The sequence below is a fragment of the Mesocricetus auratus genome, unplaced genomic scaffold (genome assembly GCF_017639785.1).
Source record: "Mesocricetus auratus isolate SY011 unplaced genomic scaffold, BCM_Maur_2.0 Super-Scaffold_6730, whole genome shotgun sequence".
Taxonomy (NCBI): domain Eukaryota; kingdom Metazoa; phylum Chordata; class Mammalia; order Rodentia; family Cricetidae; genus Mesocricetus; species Mesocricetus auratus.
In genome coordinates this window covers 50,075,406-50,096,853 of record NW_024429184.1, presented here as the reverse complement: position 1 = coordinate 50,096,853, position 21,448 = coordinate 50,075,406, and the positions used below count along the sequence as shown (strand labels likewise).

Here is a 21,448-nt window from a genome sequence, read left to right as displayed (position 1 = left end):
AACCAGTTTGACCTAAATCTACCAAGTACCTAAAGAAATGCATGAAAATGGATACAAATCAAACATGTATTATCCTAGAGCCAGGTGACAGAAAGGAACAATAGGGAAAGACAGAGGAAAAGAAAGAAAGAAAGCTTTCCATATAAAGAAACAAGAATCAGAAAGCCAGAGCATGTGGCCTCTCACCAGCTACACTAAAAGCTGATGTGTGTATGGATAAAGGGTAGTTCCAAAAGATTTACCTCTAGGTCACATGTTAAAATATGCATTGAAATTAGATATATGAACATGCAGCAATTTACACAAAAGAAGTCTCTTCAGCTCCATGTAGTGAGAGGAGCTAAGTGTCTTAGCAAACCAAATTATACATTTGATTGACTAAAGTAAAAATATCCTTTAGAGGCAGCTAAAAACTTCTGATTGGCTAGACATATAAGCAATGCCTCTTTACTTTGAGTTTGGTTTCAGTATGTTGCAAAGGAAACCAAAGTAGGTATTTGCATCAACTTGTGTCTTCATACTTGTTTTGCTACAGCCTTTCTCTATAAAGCATTGGGAGAAATGCACTTCCAAACAAAGACAGAATACAGAAAAGTAAAATATCGTTTTCCCACAGCAGGAATCTGAAGATGACTTGGGCAGAAGAGATCCTTGAGATGACCGTAAATGGGGTCCTAAGAGAGAAACTGTCCAAAGACTTCGCAGAGACACAAGCCAGATCAGAGACATGAGCCAGAAGAGGGACACAGGTGCAGAAATCAGCCAGGCTAACCACATCAGATATTGAGAAAACAGCTAATGGTTGAGATACTATGAACATTTGTGTGGGGAAGGGGTAAATTTGCATAAGTACATAAATTAGTCCATTGAAACTAATTTACTTAAAACACAAGGCATTTTTAATTATAGCGAAATTAAGGAAAAATAGTTCAGTGGGCTGAAGACATGATTCATCAGTTGAGAGTGCTTGCTGCTTTTACAGAGAACCTGTGTTCAGCTCCTACTATGCAAGTGGTAGCTCACGATCCCCTGTAGTTCCAATTCCAGGGAATCTGATATGTTCTTCTGTCCTCCATGGGGACCCCACACAAGTATGCACACATGTACACAAACATGCACAGAAATAAGTGAATAAATATTTTTTAAGAAAGTTCAGGAAAATAGTATTTAGCTGCCCAAAACATTTACAAGCTACAAACTGAAAATACAATTGCTCTTTTCAACTTACAATATTACTTTCTTGGGAGATGCAAAGTGGGTAGACTTTATTTGACCAATAAATGAGTCTGTGAGACAGTAAGGATTATATCAACAGGTAATTCATGAAGGATTAAGATGGAGTGTGTGTAGAAATATAAAAGCTATATTAGAAAGAATCAGCTGGGAGAAAAAAAGCTTAGGCACTGCTCTTCATAGCAGGACCTCTTAATATGGGACTACAAAAGCTGGAAGTTTGTAGAATGAAGTCAACTTTAAGCAGGGCAAAATAGATGGAAACTTTTGAAGTTCTTCCTGGCAAGAATCTTTCACCTCACCCTCAGGTATGCAGAAAAGTATACCGCACTGAAACACAAGGCATAAGCAGTTAGTGAGACTCTGGTGAAGACTATTGCCATCTGAGCTGGGCACAGAACTCAACTCTGATTAGAGATCAGGCCAGAAGATATTCAACTGCTAGGCAAACTGCTTGAGCTGTGCTGTGACATATTGGCAGTGCCTGGCCAACATGGTTAGGCAAATTTTGATTGATAACTGCCTTTAGCAAAGTTACACTACTCTCTCAAACAGACTGAGAGACTGGGTCTGTCCATCCATGTGATGACCTGTCAGGGGAATGTATCCTAGATATGGAGAACACTCATTGGTGGAAACAATACACACCTCCAAAGGACAAAGAAAAGAGAATAATTGAACACTTTCAAAGTGAAGAATCTAGCAGGGAGTGTGGGCCTGGGGTCAGCAAGAAGCCTATCTAAGGTTTAATTAAGAACAGGGAAACATGAATACTATCTTAGCGATAACTGTTACGTTTTTACTCCAGTTGTGATCTCATTTTCTTTTGTGTCCTGTCTGTGTCCCATAACTATTCTGTAGTTCTTGTCAATTCCATTCACTAACTTCAGCATTATCTTCTATTACTCAGATAATTAGTGTTTTCCAGTCTCTCCTTCACTAGTTATGCTCTACCCCATAACTCTTATTTCCTCAGGACCACTGCCCACATCCAGTTTTGGTACCCTTTCCCATGCTCATAGCACTTGAATAGCCTTGTTCATTTCAAGGCTATAATTTAATAACTTGATAATTTTACTGAGTGATGCAACCATCACCACAATTCATTTAAGACATTTTCAATCCGTAAGAAATACATTTCTTGGTGGTTTCCTCGCTGGCTCATTTTCCATTTGGGTAGTGGATTCTCATTATTGTAACAGAGGTTCCAGACAGGAGTGAGACAAAATTACACGCATAGTCCATAGAGAGTGAATCCAACAGACTAGTTCTGATACATTTGGAAAAGTTCTTGTGAAATTTGCAAAATGAGAGAAAGAATATCTCCTTTAAATTATAATGTAAAAGTAAACATAATTTTAATAATTTACATTATAATTTTTGACATTTCACATGAACAATTTTGGGTTAATTATCTCAAAAATGTATTTATGTAACTAATATTTTAATCAAAATACAATTTTCCTGTGGTTGTTAGTAGCAACATGCATCAGTAATGAGTTGGATATTTACCAACAGCATTTTTTAAAATCATTGAATTAAAGATCATATCGATGTTTAAATATAATCTTGTAAAAATAAGTTTTGTACTGATTGGGAAAATAGTAATTGCAAAATACTATCGTGGCTGTAATAAATAATGGGAGTATTTTTGTATCTACAGTCTTTTCTCTTGTCTGTTAAGTACAGTTTAGCTGGTAATTATCTAATAATTAAGCCAGCAAGTCAAAAAGCTTAATTGACACCTCAACCAATTTCAGTTATGCTGGTAATAACTGTGAAGAAAACACAATTTAATACAAGTGCTTTGGTGACAAATCCCAACAATTGTAACTTGTTTCCTGAATTACATACAGCTTCCAAAGTAAAATGAGGTATGCTGAAAAAAACTTTTTATATTAGGACAGAAAGTTAATATCAAAATATTTCTTTTCATTTAATCAGCAATACCAATCATTTGCATTTCTTTTCCTTTGATAGTCATTGTTTAGCTAAAATATGTTCCCTAACTGAATGGATATCTCCATTTTTGAACTTAGAGATTATCCTCTCTTTGAAGAAATTTCAAATTATTCTTTCCTTGGATGTCAGATAAGCTCCTCTGTGTTCCAGAGATGCATTAGGAGACAGCAGAACCTGTGGAGTCTGAAGTCTTCATGTAGATCCCTATTTTCGCTTTATTTATGCCACAGTTTTCATCTGCATAAAATGAATACTATACTGTGTTGAAGTATGTCCCAGGGACTAGTGGTAATGACTGTAGTATGGTCAGCACTTTAAAAGAACTCACCACCTTACTAAAGAGTAGTCAATATATATATATGTATTTCCCTTCTGTGTTAACCTTATTTATAATTTAGGTAATACTGAGAGTTTATATTTGGCATTAACTGCCAGCTTTTGCAATCTTGATCCACACTTCTTAAAACAAGAAAAGTAACAGTGTAAGGCTAACTCATTTCTCTGCTCAGAAAGGAATTTAACACTTTGACATGAATAAGCCAACAGGGAGGCTCCAAGACATGCCAAAACATAAAAGAAACACTTTTCCGTAACACATGAACAATCCACATTTTTTTATTTTGAAGAATTGTCAATATAAATATGAAAAATTCTCTTCTAAGAATATTTCAGGTCCCATATTCTGGGACAGAATGTGGCAGGAATGTTTATTTTGAACTCTCAGAACTTCTATTTTGTTATTATGGTGTCAAATTCAACTGCCATAGTACCAAATTCAACTGTAATTTTATATATATAGAAAGGATTTGAAGTGTAGAAATAGGATTTTATTGTTGGATTCACACAATTCATAAATTTATTCAGCAAATGTCTTCATGTAAGGCTGTGACCTAGACACCAGCCTCCCCCTAAAAAAGAAAGACTAATACAAATATTTATGCCTGAAGAATCTCATCTGATATATATATATATATAGATAGATAGATAGATAGATAGATAGATAGATAGATATGTATGTATGTATGTATGTATAATGTGCACACTTGTGCATTCATTTAAACAAATACATACTTATAAAATGTTCTACATGTTCACACATAGAATTATGGAGATAAGATAAACACTACAAAATTTACATTAAATCAAACAATGTTATTAATTTCTAAAAGAGATAAACTATACAATTATTCATAAAAAATAGAAATAACCAGGTAATTTTTAGACCAAAATTGATTATTCAGTTGCAAAAGAGCAGCTTAGTGAACAACTGTGCTTTCACAAGCGATTAATTCATGGATCCTATTTTCATGGTATGTGATACTTCCCACTGAGCCAATTACAAAAGTCTGTGATGACCGCACCTTATGAAAATTCAGGCTTGCCTAATTTCTGTTAAACTCTTTAACCCCATGAATCAATTACCATCATAACTGAGAGGCTTATATTTTCAGCCCAGATAATGTCTCCTATGTATTTAATCTTTCAGGTTAATGAATGAAAGGGATGAGGGTAGCTTACAGGTTTGTCTTTCCAGCCTTGAACTGTAGTAATATCCTGTTGTCTTTGAAATATACTCTCAGAGGAATTACAAACATATTTTGTATAGAAAAACCAGTGAGTAACTTAATATTTTTTGTTTGTTTAAACAGAAATAAAAAGGACCTGTAAAATCCAATACGAAAAATATCTCTTCAATATATTTTTTAAAAATCTGAAGCAGAGAATTTTGACTAGGAAAATTTCTGTGTAGTAGTCAAATAATCAATAAAGGTTCCACTTTAGAATTGTTTTTGAGCTTTTATGCTCATGTAATTGCCTGGTCTCTGCAATTAAAAGACACATTCCACCTTTTCCTCATTCAAGGAAACAACTACTTTGGAATGCAATGTTAAATTTTTGCTTACATTATAGAGAAGAAAACTAGAGTTCATAGGAATATTAAGTAGCAGAAATATGCATCCTATGTCTCTTATCCTAATAACTTATAGCATCACTTCTATTTATCAGGCATATAAAATGATAGATCACATCAACCAATTGCTTGAAAATAAGCCTCATTTTGCAGGGACCATCTTTCTGTATTGTTCCTATGAGCCTGGCAATGACCTTGAGAGGAAAGAGGTCGTATTTCCCAGGGAGTTCAAACACTAAGGAGTCACTGGTTAAACAACATCAGATCCAATTTAATTTTGGATAAGGTTTACTTAGATTTATAAAAAGGAAACAAAAGACTTTTGATTAGTTATATAAGAACTACTTTATAATCCTCTCAGAACTTTCCATGGTAAAATCACATGGCCATCAGAGAAAAGAAAAATATCTTCATTGCCCAATATTTCATCAGTACGCATATATGCCCATAGAGATGATGCTCATCTTTACACATTTGCTACATTGCTGTATGTCTCTGGGGTTAATTAATTGATAAAATCAGGCCACTTAATGATGCTTACTATAATCATTTACTCTAATTACAATTATTCTGAAGTAAGGCCTCACATACACAAGATTCTTGCCCACCTTTAATGTAATTGGACACATTTATACAATCCTTGACAGCCTAAAAACACTTTTCACGTACATGTTGTTAAGCTTCCGGGCAGAATTCACATAGGTATATGATGTAATCATGTGGCAAAACTTAGAATGAAACCACTACTAAGTAACTTAAATAGCATTAGAACTCTCTCATCTGGTAGAGAACAGGCCACACCCCACCTTTCTGTCCTTTTTTCAACCACATCTATTATTTGAAGTGCTGAAATGAAATAATGGACAGACACACTTTATTTATAGAAATAATTATTGTGATACTACTCAACAATATATTCAGTATGTTTATATAATATACTGTTTTTCAAAGCTAATTGTGTCGAATCGAAGTCTACAGATCAATGGTTAGTTTCCTCTTAACTCACATTATGAAAATAAAATAGCAAATGAATGTCCGAGATTTGTACTCTTTAAGTTGTTTTAATTGTCATGAAAGAGGAGTAAGTAAGCCTATTAAAGCTCAAATCAAAGAGTGAAAGGATAGTTTAATAAAATAAGAGCAAGCAAAATTAATGAAAACAATCCAGCTTTTAAGAGATTTGTGAGCACACAGTAGAATGCTTCAGAGACAGAGGATGTGATCTTATTTGCCCAATGCTGCTTGGAAAATCACAGGAGATGAAAACAACCAACAGAGAAATAATTACTATGCTGTCAGCACCACTTCCTTATACGACCTTCTGCAAACAGGATGTACTAATCCTGGCAATTGGAGGGAATTCTGTAGTAAGGAGTGTAGCTTCTCTCGTTGAGCACTTATTATTTGCAAAATACTATAATAGCACTTTATATTCTACATCAAACCTTAAAAGTTCAGGAAGTATTTATCACGTGTAGAGAAGAGAAAATAGCCACACCATAGGTCAATAGTTTCTTCCTTGTAAAGCACGACACACCCACTTGGCAATGAATCCTAAAGAGAGTTTTGGGCAGTTTGACATCAGGATTTTTCACTCAGAGAGACTATGCTTCTTACAGTCTCGTATGAGGAAGAACAGTATATTAATGTGAATATTTATTTATATATTCTTACTATCTTAAGACCCTAATTTTCGGCCAATTTCATTTTTAAATAAATTTGCATACATGTAAGCATACAGAGATGTATGCATGTAATTCAATGAATTCACTGAAAATATCCTCATCTTTTACATGCTCTTAACAACTCATTCTTTTTAAGAGTTCCCTGTTTTTTCATGGTTTTTCCAAGTGACTCATTAGCAACCCAAGGTAGTAGTCATCTGCTTTCTCCCCCTAGAAGCTCAGAAGAAGCAATTGGAGGAGAGTATAGAGCTGATCCAAGACGAGTGTGTGTCAGAGAATGCAGACCACTCCACAGAGGAGCCTGCTGAAGGAGGGCAAGAAGCGGATGGAGGAGAAATGACTGATGGGGTAGAGGAGGACTTCGATGAAGATGGGGGTCATGAGCTGGTAGGAATGCAATGTTTGGTGTCCACATGTGTTGGGTGACAACAACAGAATTTGACCAGAGCATCCATTCTAAAAATAAGGATTAAATCATTTGGGGCTTCTTTATCTTGTAAGAATATATTCAAGGGAATGTCACTATAGTGCTTTGCACATAACAAGTGCTCAATATACTTTTTACTACTTGAAATTATGAGGGAGAAAATGAATGCAAAATATAAGTGTTATATGCAATGCTAGGTATGAATAAAGTCCCAAATAGAAGACTTTCTTCCCCACATTCTCTATCATGGAAGTAAAATTGCATTTATACAATTAAATGTGTGGGTGGACATAATATGCTAATGACAAAAGCCATCTATTCCAAGGTAAATGATAGCTTCTTTTAGAACTTCTTCTACAATTGTTTATTTTTACTTAGTTATTTATTTTGTCTATGTATGCACACACATGTTTTAACACATGTGTTGAGATCAGAGAACAGCTTGCTGTAGTAAATTCTCTTTTTACCATATGGATCCAATGGAAGCCTCAGGTTGTCAGTCTTTACAGCAAACACATTTACCTGCTGAGCCATCTCACTGGCCTAGCTTCCTTTAATTCAACAGCTTTACTCACTGTCAGTAGTCAGGCACACTGCCTGTGTGGCCAGCCATCTTCTCCAAAACTGGTCTGCCATGGTAACTCAATAGGATGTTGCCACCTCATCATTTCCAGCATCAGTGCCAATTGATAATAAATTATTATTGTTTAGGAATTTAGCTAAGACTTGATGTCTTCTTTTCCCAATGTGAGATTTAGTATACTGTTCGCTTCCAGGCATGCTTTCCTTGACTACTATACCAGAAACTTGGTCAAAAACATGTTGATATTTCAGTAACCATGAAATTAAATATTACATCTCTAAGAACTTGATTAATAAAGGGGGAAAACAGTGTGAATTTGTGAGTTTTAGAGTGTGTGATTGGGTGTGGGCTGTATATATGATTAAGTCTTAATTGTATCTATAGATTATATTATATATACACATATTTACTAAATATATAATAATAGGTTATTCCAGGTATTTTGTATTCCCATTTACTTTAAAACCTATTGTTGCTTAAGTGTTATTGCTATGGTTATTGCCATTGCTGTTTGATATGGTGGTAAAATTGTCAACCAGTTCAATGAACCTGTAATATATTAAGATTCTATACTGATTTTTAATACCCAGCTTTATTTAATTATTATGCATATCAATTTAAGCTTTTCAAATATAAGCATTCACCAATTAACATGATTCCTTCAAATTTTACTTCAGATTGAAGTTTTCAAAATTTGAGGTCTGTCCACTGTTTTAGAATTACAATGGATGGTATTGATCAAAGCAAGAAAGGACAAAGGTTTCTCAGTGCTTTTGTAGACAGAACCCTCACTCAATAGCATGATTTTCCTGACTTGCTCTAATCTGACATCTCTTTCAGTATCCTTTTGATGAGTCTGCCAGGAAGATTTCAAGTTTCCAATCCCAATGGTGACTTTTGTCATTTCTTTCTCAGCAGCATTATGCACAACTAACTACTTTTTCTTCTCTGAGATTCCCCTTACTTACCAAATCTTCAGTCTCACTTTCTTCTGCTATGCCTAAACCCACCTTTAAGTATTCCAATAGGCTATGAGTATTTCTATCACTTTTATAAGCTGAAATAATAGAGTACCAGAGCTTTAAGCATTTTTTGCAGAACTGAAGATCTGAAAATGGACATTTTATTTCTAATTGCTTGCTATAAGTCTCAACTCTTCACCTGACTAACACCAGACTGCTATCCAACAAACACCTGAAATAACATGGCCAGAGTACTCTTGGTTGTTTTTCTGTTGTCTTTCCAAGGCTTCTTTATTCTGTAAACACTGTCGTCCATATTCTTCACAGTTATGCCAGTTAGAAAGATGAACTTATTTCTCCTTTTCTGTGACCTATACATCCACCACAAATTCTTTGTCCCATTCCACTTTTCTCTTCAGACCCTTTTTATCAAGCTGATCTTCCTTTCCCATGCAATCCATTTCAGTCCTTTTACCTGTTCAATCTAGCCTATATAGAGATAAAAATATCCATTTACTACACTTCAGATAATGTTATGCCTTCATTTGAAACTCTGTAATGCTGTCATTGCATTTAGAACGCAGATTCTTAAATCAGTTAACTAAATGTGTAGGACTGTGTTAAAAATGACATAAGGAAAGCCAAATTCATAAAAAGAAAGTGAGAAAATCATGAAACGAGAAACAAGGTAACCATCCCAGGTCTCTTCACTTGTCTTAGAAAAGATTCTTCCTCTACAACTGATTGCAGGGGAGCTGAGAATTTGGTGTTAGTGTCACAGGGCACCAAACTTGGGCATCTAAAAGAAATAGATTAGATCACAGATCTGTAGAGACAGAAGGTTTTGAAAAAACTAACAAGAAGAGGAAAAGCATACAAGATCACTCATTGGAAAGATTTATAGACTTATAGTATTCAGAGTGAGTTGATGTCAGAAACCAACCAATAATACAGTAGTACTTTGTAAATTCTCTTGAGAACTTGTTAAAAGCAAATGTTCATGTCCCATCAGGAGCTTCTCTGGTTACATAGGCTACACAGAATCTAGAAACTGACAAATGTGGGGAAATGAGGATAGCTGTATAAAAAAAGTGACTGACTAGAAGGACCACTCATTTTTTAACCTGACAAAGAAGGAGAGAAACACAGGAAAAGGTCAAAAAGGGAAAACTATGAAACTAATCTGAGTCCTACCAAACAAGCCCAAATCCAGAGTCACATGTCAGGACTGACCACCATCCCAAAGTGAAGCAAATAACATGAAAAGACATGAAAACATCACAACTAAAATGACCATATAAGAAAGAAGGAAACTAAGCTTTCCACCAGTTCTGGGTATGGCAGGAACTTCTAGCTTACATGGAGGGAGAACTCGGAGACAGAGGTGTATGTGACTAAGCAGCCCTTGCCATCCTGGGTGCTGATGATTCTTCTGCTCTACTTCCACAGGATAGTTCTAGAGATGTCCTTGTCACATAAAGAGACAACCTGGTTCTCCTGAAATATTTGCTCCTACATAAGACACAGCTCCTTGCAGGGTCATCTGTCTAGGGGGCTTTTCTATTCCTAGAACCCAAAGGACTTCAGGCTTAAAACAAGGACTAGAGACTTTTAGGTAACTTTTTGAGGGAAATCTAGAAAGACAGTGTAAAAATAACAACGAGGTGCTTTTGTTACCCTTAACTTTTTACGTTAATCCTCAAAAGAGGATGAGATAAATTAGGTATCACCAGTTTTGAGACACACCCTCCTTGCACCTTTGAACACGCCTATGTAGAGAATTGAGCAGAAGTGTGACACCTACAGAAAGGAAACAGAAACAAAGTGAAGGCAGAGATAAAAGGCCTCCATGTTAGTTGAATTGTCCTAGAGCTCAAGTGAAGAGTCACAGCTTTTCCAGAAAAAGCAACTTTCGCAAGAGGAAGGAAAATCCCAGTGTTTAAGTAAGAGAGAAATGGGGCAGAGGCAAGTAGCGGAAGGTGAAGTCTTACACTTCAGGGCTGCGGTCACCTGTATGAATGGCAGGTGATAACATGATCCATGGGAGGTTGTCATGGAAGTGTCAGGATCAAAGGTCAGAACACATGAAAAACTCAAGAACTAAGATCAAGATGAGGATGGAATCATCTAAATCATTATGAGATCACTCCAACTATTCTAAGAATTAAGCAATGAAAGTAGTTCCCGGGTTGAAAACAAGAAGTTGCAAAGTCCCCAGATCTGCCACCTTTCTAATCAAATTGAATCACTTTGAACAAATAATATCTTAAACAAATAATAATCACTTTGAATCTAGGAATATTAATTAAGAAATTTCTTCATGTAGTTGTGTGTTTGTGCATATTTGTGTGTCATGTTGTATGTGTGAGCCCATGTGTGTCCAGATACAACTGTGTAGATGGAAACGTGTCTGTGGGTTGTTGCAGGAGTAAAAATCAACGTTAAGTGCCTTCTATGCTCTTTCTCCACCTGCATATGATAAGAAAGTCTCTCATTAAACCTGGTGTTCACCAACTGGCTAGACTGCCTGACTAGGGAACTGTAGGGATATACCTGTTTCTACCCTACTCTTGGGTTAGAGTTACATTTTTCTTTTCATCCCTGACTCTCACATGAGTGCTGAGGATCCCAACTCAGGTTCTCATGCTTATATGGCAGAAACTACATATGCCAAAATATTTTCTCAGCCCCAAATCTGAAATCCATTTCACTTGATTATACTTCTGTGTGGCCATGTGTCAGAGAAGCAACATGTATGATGGGTCAGAGCATAATCACACAGTCATGTGAGTACAGTCAAACCTTGGTGATTTTACTATGATCTGCTTATACAGAAACTGACTGCTCAGAAACATCATGCCTAAAAGCACTGAGATTTTTGCAGTCAGCTTTTTTTTTATCAAAATCTTCGTAAGCTAAAGAACTAAATCTTATTATGTATGGTACTTCACTTTGTTCTGGGATTTGGAATGTAATGAATGTGGATGATTTTAGTGTTCCATCCCTCCCATGGAAACAGAAACAATGGAGTTTGGGAAGTAAAGGCATAAAACTCTTTTGCCCTAACAGAGGGAAATATAAGTGTGTAGATAGATGAATGACACAAGGACCCAATGCAGCAGTGACAGAAGTCAAAGATAATATCCTTCCCAAAGGCCCAGGTGGCTATTAAAGCAGAAGCACTATTCTATTCCAACACAACGAGCCAGGGAGCAGGGAGCCAATCCAAACCAACCATGACCAACACAATGAAGTAGTAGGATGGGTGACAGGTACTGTGTGAAACAAGTAGAAGCTGAGGACATGTACACTGGCTGCCAAGTAACATCTACTGAATATCCACTGAGTGAAATCAATTTCTGCATGTCAATATAATCCGATAGCATTAGAATCCTACTGAGCATGAACACACTGTTGTCAAAAGTGAAAAAATAAATGCAATGATTACTTCAAGTGTGGAAATATTTGCCTAAAGAAATGACTTTGTAGTCAGAGTTTCTGTTCCACCTGGTCCTGAAGCCAATTACTCCCTAATAAACACAAAAGACATATCAATTTATTAACTACTTGGCTGATGGCTAGAGCTTCTTGCTGGTTAGCTTTCTCTTAATTATTAACCCATTTCTATTAATCTAAGTATTTTCACATGCTCTTGGATTACCCGGTAATGCCCCAGGAAGTTATTCCTTCTGCCTCTACATGGTGTCTCTCTGGCAGATCCTCTCTCTGTTACCTCTCTCCTGAATTCTCCTTGTCTAGTAGCCCTGCCTATACTTCCTGCCTGGCTATTGGCCAATCAATGTTTTATTCTTCAACCAATAAGGGAAACATATATACAGAATGGCATCCCCATTTTGGCTTTTTGTCTCAAGTAGCTGAATGTCTTAGGTACATGACAGATTCCCCTCATGCCCTAAAAAGTAGTCTTGGTCTTCATTATTGAGAAATCATCCAAAGCTAAAATCTATGGTGCTATAGTACTCTTTGCCTATTTATTTATTAGAACATTAAGAGCAAATTAGAATTTATTTAAAATTAAACCATGTATCAATGTGCTATATACACACTTCAAAAGACCACTCTATTCTTACCTGTAAATATACCCACTAGCAAATATTTACAATGTTTCATTAAATGATGACACTGAGCTTGTGCTGCATGAATAAAAAATGAAAACATTGCTTCTTAAAAGGATTATCATTTGCTGATCCTTAAGGTCACAGGTCAAAAATATGAGAAAGAATGGAAAAGGGTGAGAGAAATATGAGAGTGAGATCTTAGGAGAACTCACACATTGAACACTATCAGAGAATCCTGGTAGAAGGTGCTTGGAGCTCTACCTTGAAAGGTTCCAAATTAAAGATTCAACAGTACTTCTGTCAAAGAGAAAAATTTCTGACCACCCTTTATTGTCCTCATAAAAACTTTAACTTGAAAATATGATAGAAAACTTTGAAGATGTCTTAGTAGGTAAGAACACTCCCTGAACAGCTGTGATGGTCTGTATTCAAACTCTCAGAACTCATGGAAAAGCCAGGCTTGATTGTGTGCACCTATAATGCCAGTGTCTGAGGCAGAGATGGGATTTCTAGGGCTTACTAGCTGTCAGCGGTGATATTGACTCAGTAAAATACTCTTTCTGAAGGGATTAAGATAGAGGATGTTAGTGAACAGCATTGAAAACCAGCCTGTGGTCTCTGCACGTACATGGGCATATACTCACACATATCTGCATGCACCACACTTATACTACCCTACACACATATAAAGAAGAAAACAGGGGTTATATATTTCATATGATACGACTGGTAAATTCACACCTAGGATGTTTGCCTTCTAAGTGCGCCCATTCTTTTTCCTTAGTTCCACTCAACTTAACATTCTTCTTATATAAATTAATAGAATTGCATGTAAAAGTAGCTAGAAAAGCACTTGGCCTTCTGTCAATTCACAAAGACAAACACACTCTGCCCAAGGGCAACATTTTCCTGGCTGATTTACATCTAATACCTAGTGATTGCTAACAGTGCCAATTGAGTTCATATAGGGAAGCCATCCAGGAATCAGTAAAACTACAAAGCAAAATCATCAATGAATTCTCTAGAGACGTTATAGACAAGCAAAGCATTTGAATGGATTAAGGAGAATTTGAGTTCTTTTGAATTCTACGTGCAAAGACTTCTGCCTTTGATGACTATAAGCAACCTAATCAGACAATTCTAGTAAGAATCACAGAATTACATAGCTTAGCTGTGTAATAGTTAGGCATGCAGGCTGAGTACTATATTGTAATTCCTCTTTTAGGATTTAACAAAACATTCAACTAAGCAGTAAGCCACCTGAGTCTTTCCAGCTATTGAATTTCTATGCATGTTGGGAAAGGTCTTACCACAATCTAATCCTGCAGGTGAAGGGAACTCAAAATAAGCATTGTAGTAGAATCACTGAAAACTGAAATGCGCAAAGCAATGTGATGAATATTATTGGCCTTTGTTTATGAGCAAGCCAGAAGTTATCTACATTTTGAAACCTCTTTTTTCTTTTCCTGATGGAAATGTTCATGTGGATGTTTTCCTTGTTTCTGCTTCTTTGTTATCATTATTAAAATAGTAGCTAGAGGAAAATGAACTTATTAGAAATAAGGAAGTTGTTCTGTAGTCTGTGTAATTACGGCACATTTGTTTTTTGACTTGAAATCTAGAGACACTTCCCTTGAACTCTGTCAGTCTACCCCATGCTGTAGTTCCTCTTCTCCTTAGGGAATAAGGGAAATCATTACATAGTATGAAGACTGTCCTGATAAGAAACCAAGATGCATATGCCTTGCCATCCAGTTAGCTATGCCCTCATTACAGAAATGAGATGTGACTGTGTTTTTGATGACATACTTGGGCTACTCTAGGTAAATGAGGACATATTTGGAACATTAATGTTTAAAGAGATGTGTTTGAGTATTGAATTGACAAAGGGAGGACTCATGATGGTTAATTTTGCTTGTTAACTTGATTGGATTGATAAATAAAGTACTTGAAAGGGAGTTCAGACCACTGGAACTTGTACAAGACACAGACACAAATTCTCAGCACAAAGGAGATTTATTACCCCAAAAGGGAGGCTGCAAAGAAAGCAGCAGCAATGAAAAACTAGTAAGAGAAGAAAATGAGTAAGAGAAACAAGAAAGGCCAACAGGAGCAAGAGAGCAAGAGAGGCTGTTTCTTTAGTAGTGGGATTTTTAGGGGAAAAGGATAGAATCTGTGTTAGGATGAGTTGGTAAATCCTGATTGAACATATTAGCCAAATAATGAATTTTAATTGGTGAACCTTGTTGTTTTGACTCAGTAATGAGTCAGTGTCCAAATAAGAGAATAAATCTTTGTGGCTACCTTTAGAAATGATCTAACTGTTTTGAACAAGGAGTAGGGAACAGGGTAAGACAAAGCCTGTCAGAGTCATGTTTAACATACTGGGCATTCTGAAGTCCCTTCATTCTCTCTTTTTTATTTTATTAATGGTCCCTGGGTATTGGGTAAGTGGGCATTTTTCTCTCTAACTGCTTCCTTTTGACATTGGGGCATCCCTGTTAGTGTACCCAAGAAACCTGGGTTTCTAGAAAAGGTCAGGAAGAGCAGTCAACATCCAGGTTCTATGGGGTCATCTGAGGCTAATGAAGTATATTCTGTGAGGCTGGATCAGGATATAGATCCTGAGAACACAGCTGGGCTGACACTGGAGTTGGTGTAGTAATCTGAAGATTATTTGAAATCTACTGGGACAGATGGATTAGAACAAAGTTCAAGTTAAGGTTTTTAGGGGAGGAAATTTTTATCTTGGATGTACACTTGAAACTTTTAGGTTCATAATCTTGGTAGTTGGGAAGAGGAGTACCAAGATCAGTGAGAGTGGGAGATTTCCCACGCGGAAGAGTGAAAGGCAAGAACACTTCAGCTGTTAGTTTGCAAAAGTACTTATCTGGATGTGTTTCAGAGTTCTTGAGAGGAGCCAAGAAAATTTAGATTGACTATACAAGGTTAATTGGAGAACAGTGTCTGATGGTTTTGTGGTGAATATAGTTTGAAATGAAAACAGTTTTTTCCTGGGGTGTTCAGGTAGGTAGTGAAATTGAAATATTTTAGAAACAGGATGACTGGGGAGATTCTTGACAAGTGTAATATCAGTGGCAAGAAGGGACTGCAACTAACAGAATACATTGAAGAGAAGCAGGGCAAGGCATTGAAGCATGTTTCAGTGAAGTTTGAGAGAGTGAAAGAGAGAGTTTGTTGGATGAACTTGTGTGTATGAAAGAGAGTTGGAGAGAGAGGGAGAAAGAGGAGATGATTTGAATTTGATTGGGAGTGTATGCTTTTGTTTAGAGTATTTGAGGTGTGAGGACATCTGGGCAGTTAAAGAATTTAAGGGATGCAGTGGATTGTGACAATCATTTGAGCCAAGGAAAAGTAAAAGTGTGAGAAGATAGATGAGATTCATTTTATTGGCAGTGAACAAAAGGTGTTTTGGGGCAAACAGGAACAGGAGGGTGATGATGAAGACATAAAGCAGCAGTTAGGAGAGTATGCTGTGTAGACAGAAGGTCAGAGTTATGTAGAAGAGTAGTCTGGAGGGAAGTGGGATGAATTGTAAGGGATGAAAGGGTGGCTTGATGGACTGTCACATCAGCACAATTACTGTCTTCATTGATAGTAGAGGGGTAAGCCTTAACATAATCCTCTGAAAGGAAGTATAACATGTACAATAAAAGACCCAGAGATAGATATTGGGGTTCAAGCTTTAAGCTGAAGATCAGAGAAGCAAAGCAACTGAGACAGTAGATCCTACCTATACCAAGCTGAAATGGCCATCCTGTCTCCAGGAATACTTGGAGGCAAAAAATTCTTAATTCTTGTCTCCCCTCCATATATTCCTTTCCCTGCCCAACCATGCCCTCTTGTCACTAAATCTCTAGTACTAGAATTAATGGCCTGAGAACCCAAGAGCTAGTTTCAAAGGCATGAGCTCTGTTCCTCTTCACTCTTATGTAGGTTAAGGTTGCCTTGAACTCAGAGAGATCAATCTGCTTGTCTCCTGAGTCCTGGAATTAAAAGTGTGTGCCACCACTGCCTAGCTTCTACAGCTAACTCATGTGGTTGACTTTGCTTTCTGATACTTCAGGCAATCTGAATATCACCACCAGGAAGGTGCTCTCATTCATATGAATCATGTAGGCAGAAGTAGATAGATGACCTTTTTGCATATGATAGGGATGGGAAGGATGCTTTTGAAAGGTTTTCGGCAAGAGTATAGAGAATCTGGGGAATGTTGAGGCAAAGGGATATTCGAGGATGGGTTGAGGGGAGAACAGGTAAGGATAAGAGAGGTTTGGAGGAATAGAATCCTAGACAATGGAAGCTCTGGAGTCCTTTGTAAGTTAGCAGCTGAAGGAGATTGTGATAAGAATAAATTGATTATGATGATTATGAGGGGGGTTACCAGAGCTTGTTTTCTAGATTTAGAGATGAGCAAAGATACAACACTGTGCAGACAAGGAGGTCAGCTGCAGTCAATGTTGTCTAATGCTTTGAAGAGGTAGGGAACAGGAGTTCATCTAGGAAGTCTATATTTTTTGGAAGTGCAAAGATGGAAAGGTTTGCATATAGCTGGGACACAGAGGAATAGGACAGAAAGGAGAATGTTTTAAGTTTAAGGAATTGTTTGTGGATGGGAGGAAAGTGGTTATGAGGAGATCTAGAGGTGACTGGGTATAAGGAATGTATCAGAAGTGAGTATTTAGTGATCCATGACCAAAAGAAGTTGATTACAAAGGCAGAGATAAGGAGGGGAGATGGGCAAGGTGGTCTAAAGTGAGATGTTTGTGGGTTGGGGTGAGAAGGAGTACAAGATAAATGACTTGAGCAGAGGAGAGTTGAACTTTGGAAGGTGAGACCAGGTAACTTTTGAAGCTGAGAAAATTGAGACGTGAAGACTTCAAAGTAGGAGGTTATCTAAATACTGAAGCTGGTATAAGGGGAAAAGGCAGAAAGACAGGCAAGGTCTATAGTGAGTTCCTGGACAAAAATGTGGGTTCTATGTCTAAACCCTTGGGAAGGACAGTCCAGGCTAGTTGCCAGGACTGTTGAATATCAAAGTTCATCTATGTAAAGGAAAAGGTCTTGGGAGTGCATACTCATGGGTATTGAGAAAAAAGCTTCTTTAAGATGTGGACTAAAAGTGAGTGGTATTGTCACTACAATAAGGGTCACTACAATAAATGACTACAGTAAGGGTTAGGAACTACAGGGTGTAAAGGTAAAATGGCAGCATTAATAGAGTGAATATCCTGGACCTAGTGAAAACTTTCATTAAGTTTTTTGACTGTTAATATGGGAGTATAGTAGGGAGAAGAGCTGGGGCATAGAAACAATGAGTCTGAGGCCCAGGCAGAGGCTGGTTAAGGGTATGGGGCATTGGGGTTTGGAGATGTAGGCAGAAGTGTCTATGAGTATAATACAGGAGTTTATGATATGCAGGGGAGAAGGGGAAGTGTTTTCCCCTACAGTAGCATTGACTGATGAAGTGGGAAGAGAGAAACAGAAGTTAAGGGACTTTGGAGAGTGGGAGTATATGAATAGAAGCTGAGGAAAGGAAGAAGACGGGTATAGAAAGGTGTCTTGAGAGCTGTTGTGAAGATAGAAGATAACATTTATGTCAGTTTCAAAAGGACATCTTCTTTCAGTAAGTGATTAGTGAGTGAGGGGATATGGAGGAAAGAGTGAAAAAAAGGAAACACCTGTGAAAGTGTAAAGATGGAGTTTGAAAGGGGTAGAGTCAAGGTTTGTGTAAGGACTTAGAGGACTGAAAGCACTTTCCAGATTTGTCTTGAATTATTTCTTGGATTTACATACCTTAAGTTACTTTCTTGAACTCTAAGTCACTTTCTCAGACTCTTACAATTTACCTGAGCTTGCATATTTTTCTACCTGAGTATACTTTAGACCTATATAACTTGCATCAATCATTTTTCATTGACTTACATAACTTACTAGCCTGTCATAACCTTTAGATAAAATATTTCTTAGTGCTAATGCAGGTCAGCCAGGTAAAGTAGGAAAAAAATGAGTAGGAAGTAAAATTTCAATCATTTTCGTATCAATTAAAATGACAGAGTCCAATTTAGACAGCTGTTCAAGGCTCTCTTGGCTCATTGGGTGGAGAAGCAGTGGGTCCTCTGCTGTCAGACCAGAGAAGCATTTAATCTTAGGTTGTCACACCCAGCAGCAAGCCTTTGGGGCACTGGGAGACAGAGCATTTAGGAGAGGTACATAGCTGCTTCCTTCAGTCTGTTCCCACAAAATTATAAAGATTGTCTTTTTTTGTGAGATCAAGTATAAGGGCTGTTTTTGAGGGTTAGGATGCATCAGTAATTTTTGGTTTGTATTGAAGTCTTCAGGTGAGATGGAGAGAGCAGATTTCCTTAGCTAGTGATGACCTTGAGCCAGGATCAAAGTAGTGCATCTCTTGACTTCAAATACTGCTACTGACACCTCTGGTAGGGAAGAGTTGTCATCCAAGCTCTGTCACCAAGTGGGGGATGTACAGATCCTTGATCCTAGGAGGAATCAGGGACTTGTTGAAGGGGTTTTCAGACAGCTAGGAATGGAAAATAGGTTCTGGTGGAGTGGCCACCAAAAGTAAAAGGAAACCTGCCAACCAAGTCAAGCTGAATGGGATGTGCCTATTGGCCACCCAAGGAAGTCTACCATGGCCCCTGAAGACTGTGATGGGAGCATTCTCCTCACAAGGCAGAGCGGGCATGCCAGACATTTAACAGTCTTTAACTGTTAATTTAACATCACTTGATGTCTTGAGGAATATTGGGGATGAGGAGTAAGGAAAACTCACCAATTAGTCACTATTGAATTAAGTAAATAGGCATCAGCTATTCAGGAAGTTCAAGAATTGGCTTGGTGTTCCTGTATTATCTGAGTTACGACACCAAAAGGAAGGTTGGCCCCCTGGAATCAGTGAAGAACACACCAAGACTCCAAATTCTCAGCACACAGGCTATTTATTACCCTAGAGGGGATGCAAAGGTGGTGGCGGCAGCAGCAGCAGCAGCAGCAAAAGCAATCAAGACAGAAAAAGAGGCAGAAATGCAAGAGAAAAAACAGAGGCAGCAGAGCAAGAGAACAAGAGGGTGTAGCTGGACTTTTTTTGTATCACTTGCTCCTGAATAATGACATGCAAACTTTTACTAATTATGAAAGCTTGGCCTTTGCTTAATCTTGTTCCCAACTAGTTCTTACAACTTAAATTTACCCGCTTGTAATAATCTACCTTCTGCCACATGACTGGCTACCTCTCCTCCATATTGTATGTCTACTCCCTCTGAGGCTCACTAACAAATCCTCAGGCCAGATCCTTCCCTTGAGTTCCCCACCTCTCCGCAGATGCCTGCCTCTCTTCTTCTGACTAGCTATTGCCCTTTTAACTCTTTATTAAATCAATTAGAAGGTGTCTTGGCAGAAACACATCTTCACAGTGTACAAAAAGATTATCCCACAACCAGAGAGTATTTCTGCAAGAGTAGGTTTTTAAAGGGGATCGGGGAAGGAATCTGTGCTAGAGTGAATTGGTAAATCCTCATTGGAAATATTAGCGAAATAATGAATTTTGATTGCTTAACCTTGGTGTTTTGACTCAGGCATGAGTCAATGATCAAATAAGGGAATAGACCTTGGTAATTAACTTTACGAATGTAATATAACAGGTTTTAGTAAGGAATAAGGAACAGGGGAAGGGCATGGCCTCCTGAAGCCATGTTTACCATGTTTGGGCCTACTAGATAGTCCCCTGAGTACTGATAAGACACACCTTTGTGTTCTATCAGTGTGAAGTTATTTCCAAGGAGGGTAAACACATCCTGGAATTGGCAGCATCATCTATTGAATTAAGTAAATAGGCATCAGCTATTCAGGAAGTTCAAGAATTGGCTTGGTGTTCCTGTATTATCTGAGTTACGACACCAAAAGGAAGGTTGGCCCCCTGGAATCAGTGAAGAACACACCAAGACTCCAAATTCTCAGCACACAGGCTATTTATTACCCTAGAGGGGATGCAAAGGTGGTGGATCTAATAAAGAAGGAACAATGGTGAGAGATTAGGGAAATGCTTCAATGTGCTGGCTAAACAAGCACAAATTTCCTGAATCCAGGTAAAAGGCCAGGAGCTGTTTCGTTTTTGTTGTTGTTGATAGTGGTGGAGACAGGATTTCTCTGTCTTATTGCTCTGGGTGTCCTGGAACTCACTCTGTAGACCAGACTGGCCTCGAACTCACAGAGATTCGACATATCTCTGCTTCCCAAGTACTGGGATTAAACTTGTGTGCCACCACCACCCAAGAACTAGCTGTTTCTTAACAGGTTAACAGAAAGGTACTACAGGAGTGATATCTCATTTCTTCTGTCCATACTGGAGTCTGTCTTTCCAGGAGTTCTACTGGCTCCATAAGGAGGGCTGCTCATCAGAAATTCCAGCCTTGTTCTTCTTGGAATATCATATAACTGGAATAGTTCTAATTTCAACACAAGAACTTTGTGTAGCCCATTAGCCAGTGTTCTCTCCTGGTGTTAAATGACATAATTCATGACTAAGACCTCTGTCTGTAGACTATGACAAAACAAGTTCAACCCC

The 21,448-nt window shown here is 37.7% G+C and overlaps 1 protein-coding gene across 5 annotated transcripts in view; it reads left to right on the top strand.

The window, feature by feature from the left end:
- The window catches only part of Ralyl (RALY RNA binding protein like), a 637,542-nt gene that overhangs the window by 580,975 nt on the left and 35,119 nt on the right, over positions 1-21,448 (top strand). For 4 of the 5 annotated variants that reach the window (XM_013110889.3, XM_040741381.1, XM_040741384.1 and 1 more), the window contains one exon: positions 7,007-7,179. The exons of the other annotated variant lie outside the window; for it this stretch is intronic. In XM_013110889.3, coding sequence (XP_012966343.1) covers positions 7,007-7,179 — 173 coding nt within the window. The remainder of the gene's footprint in view (positions 1-7,006; positions 7,180-21,448) is intronic. 5 annotated transcript variants of the gene reach the window in all.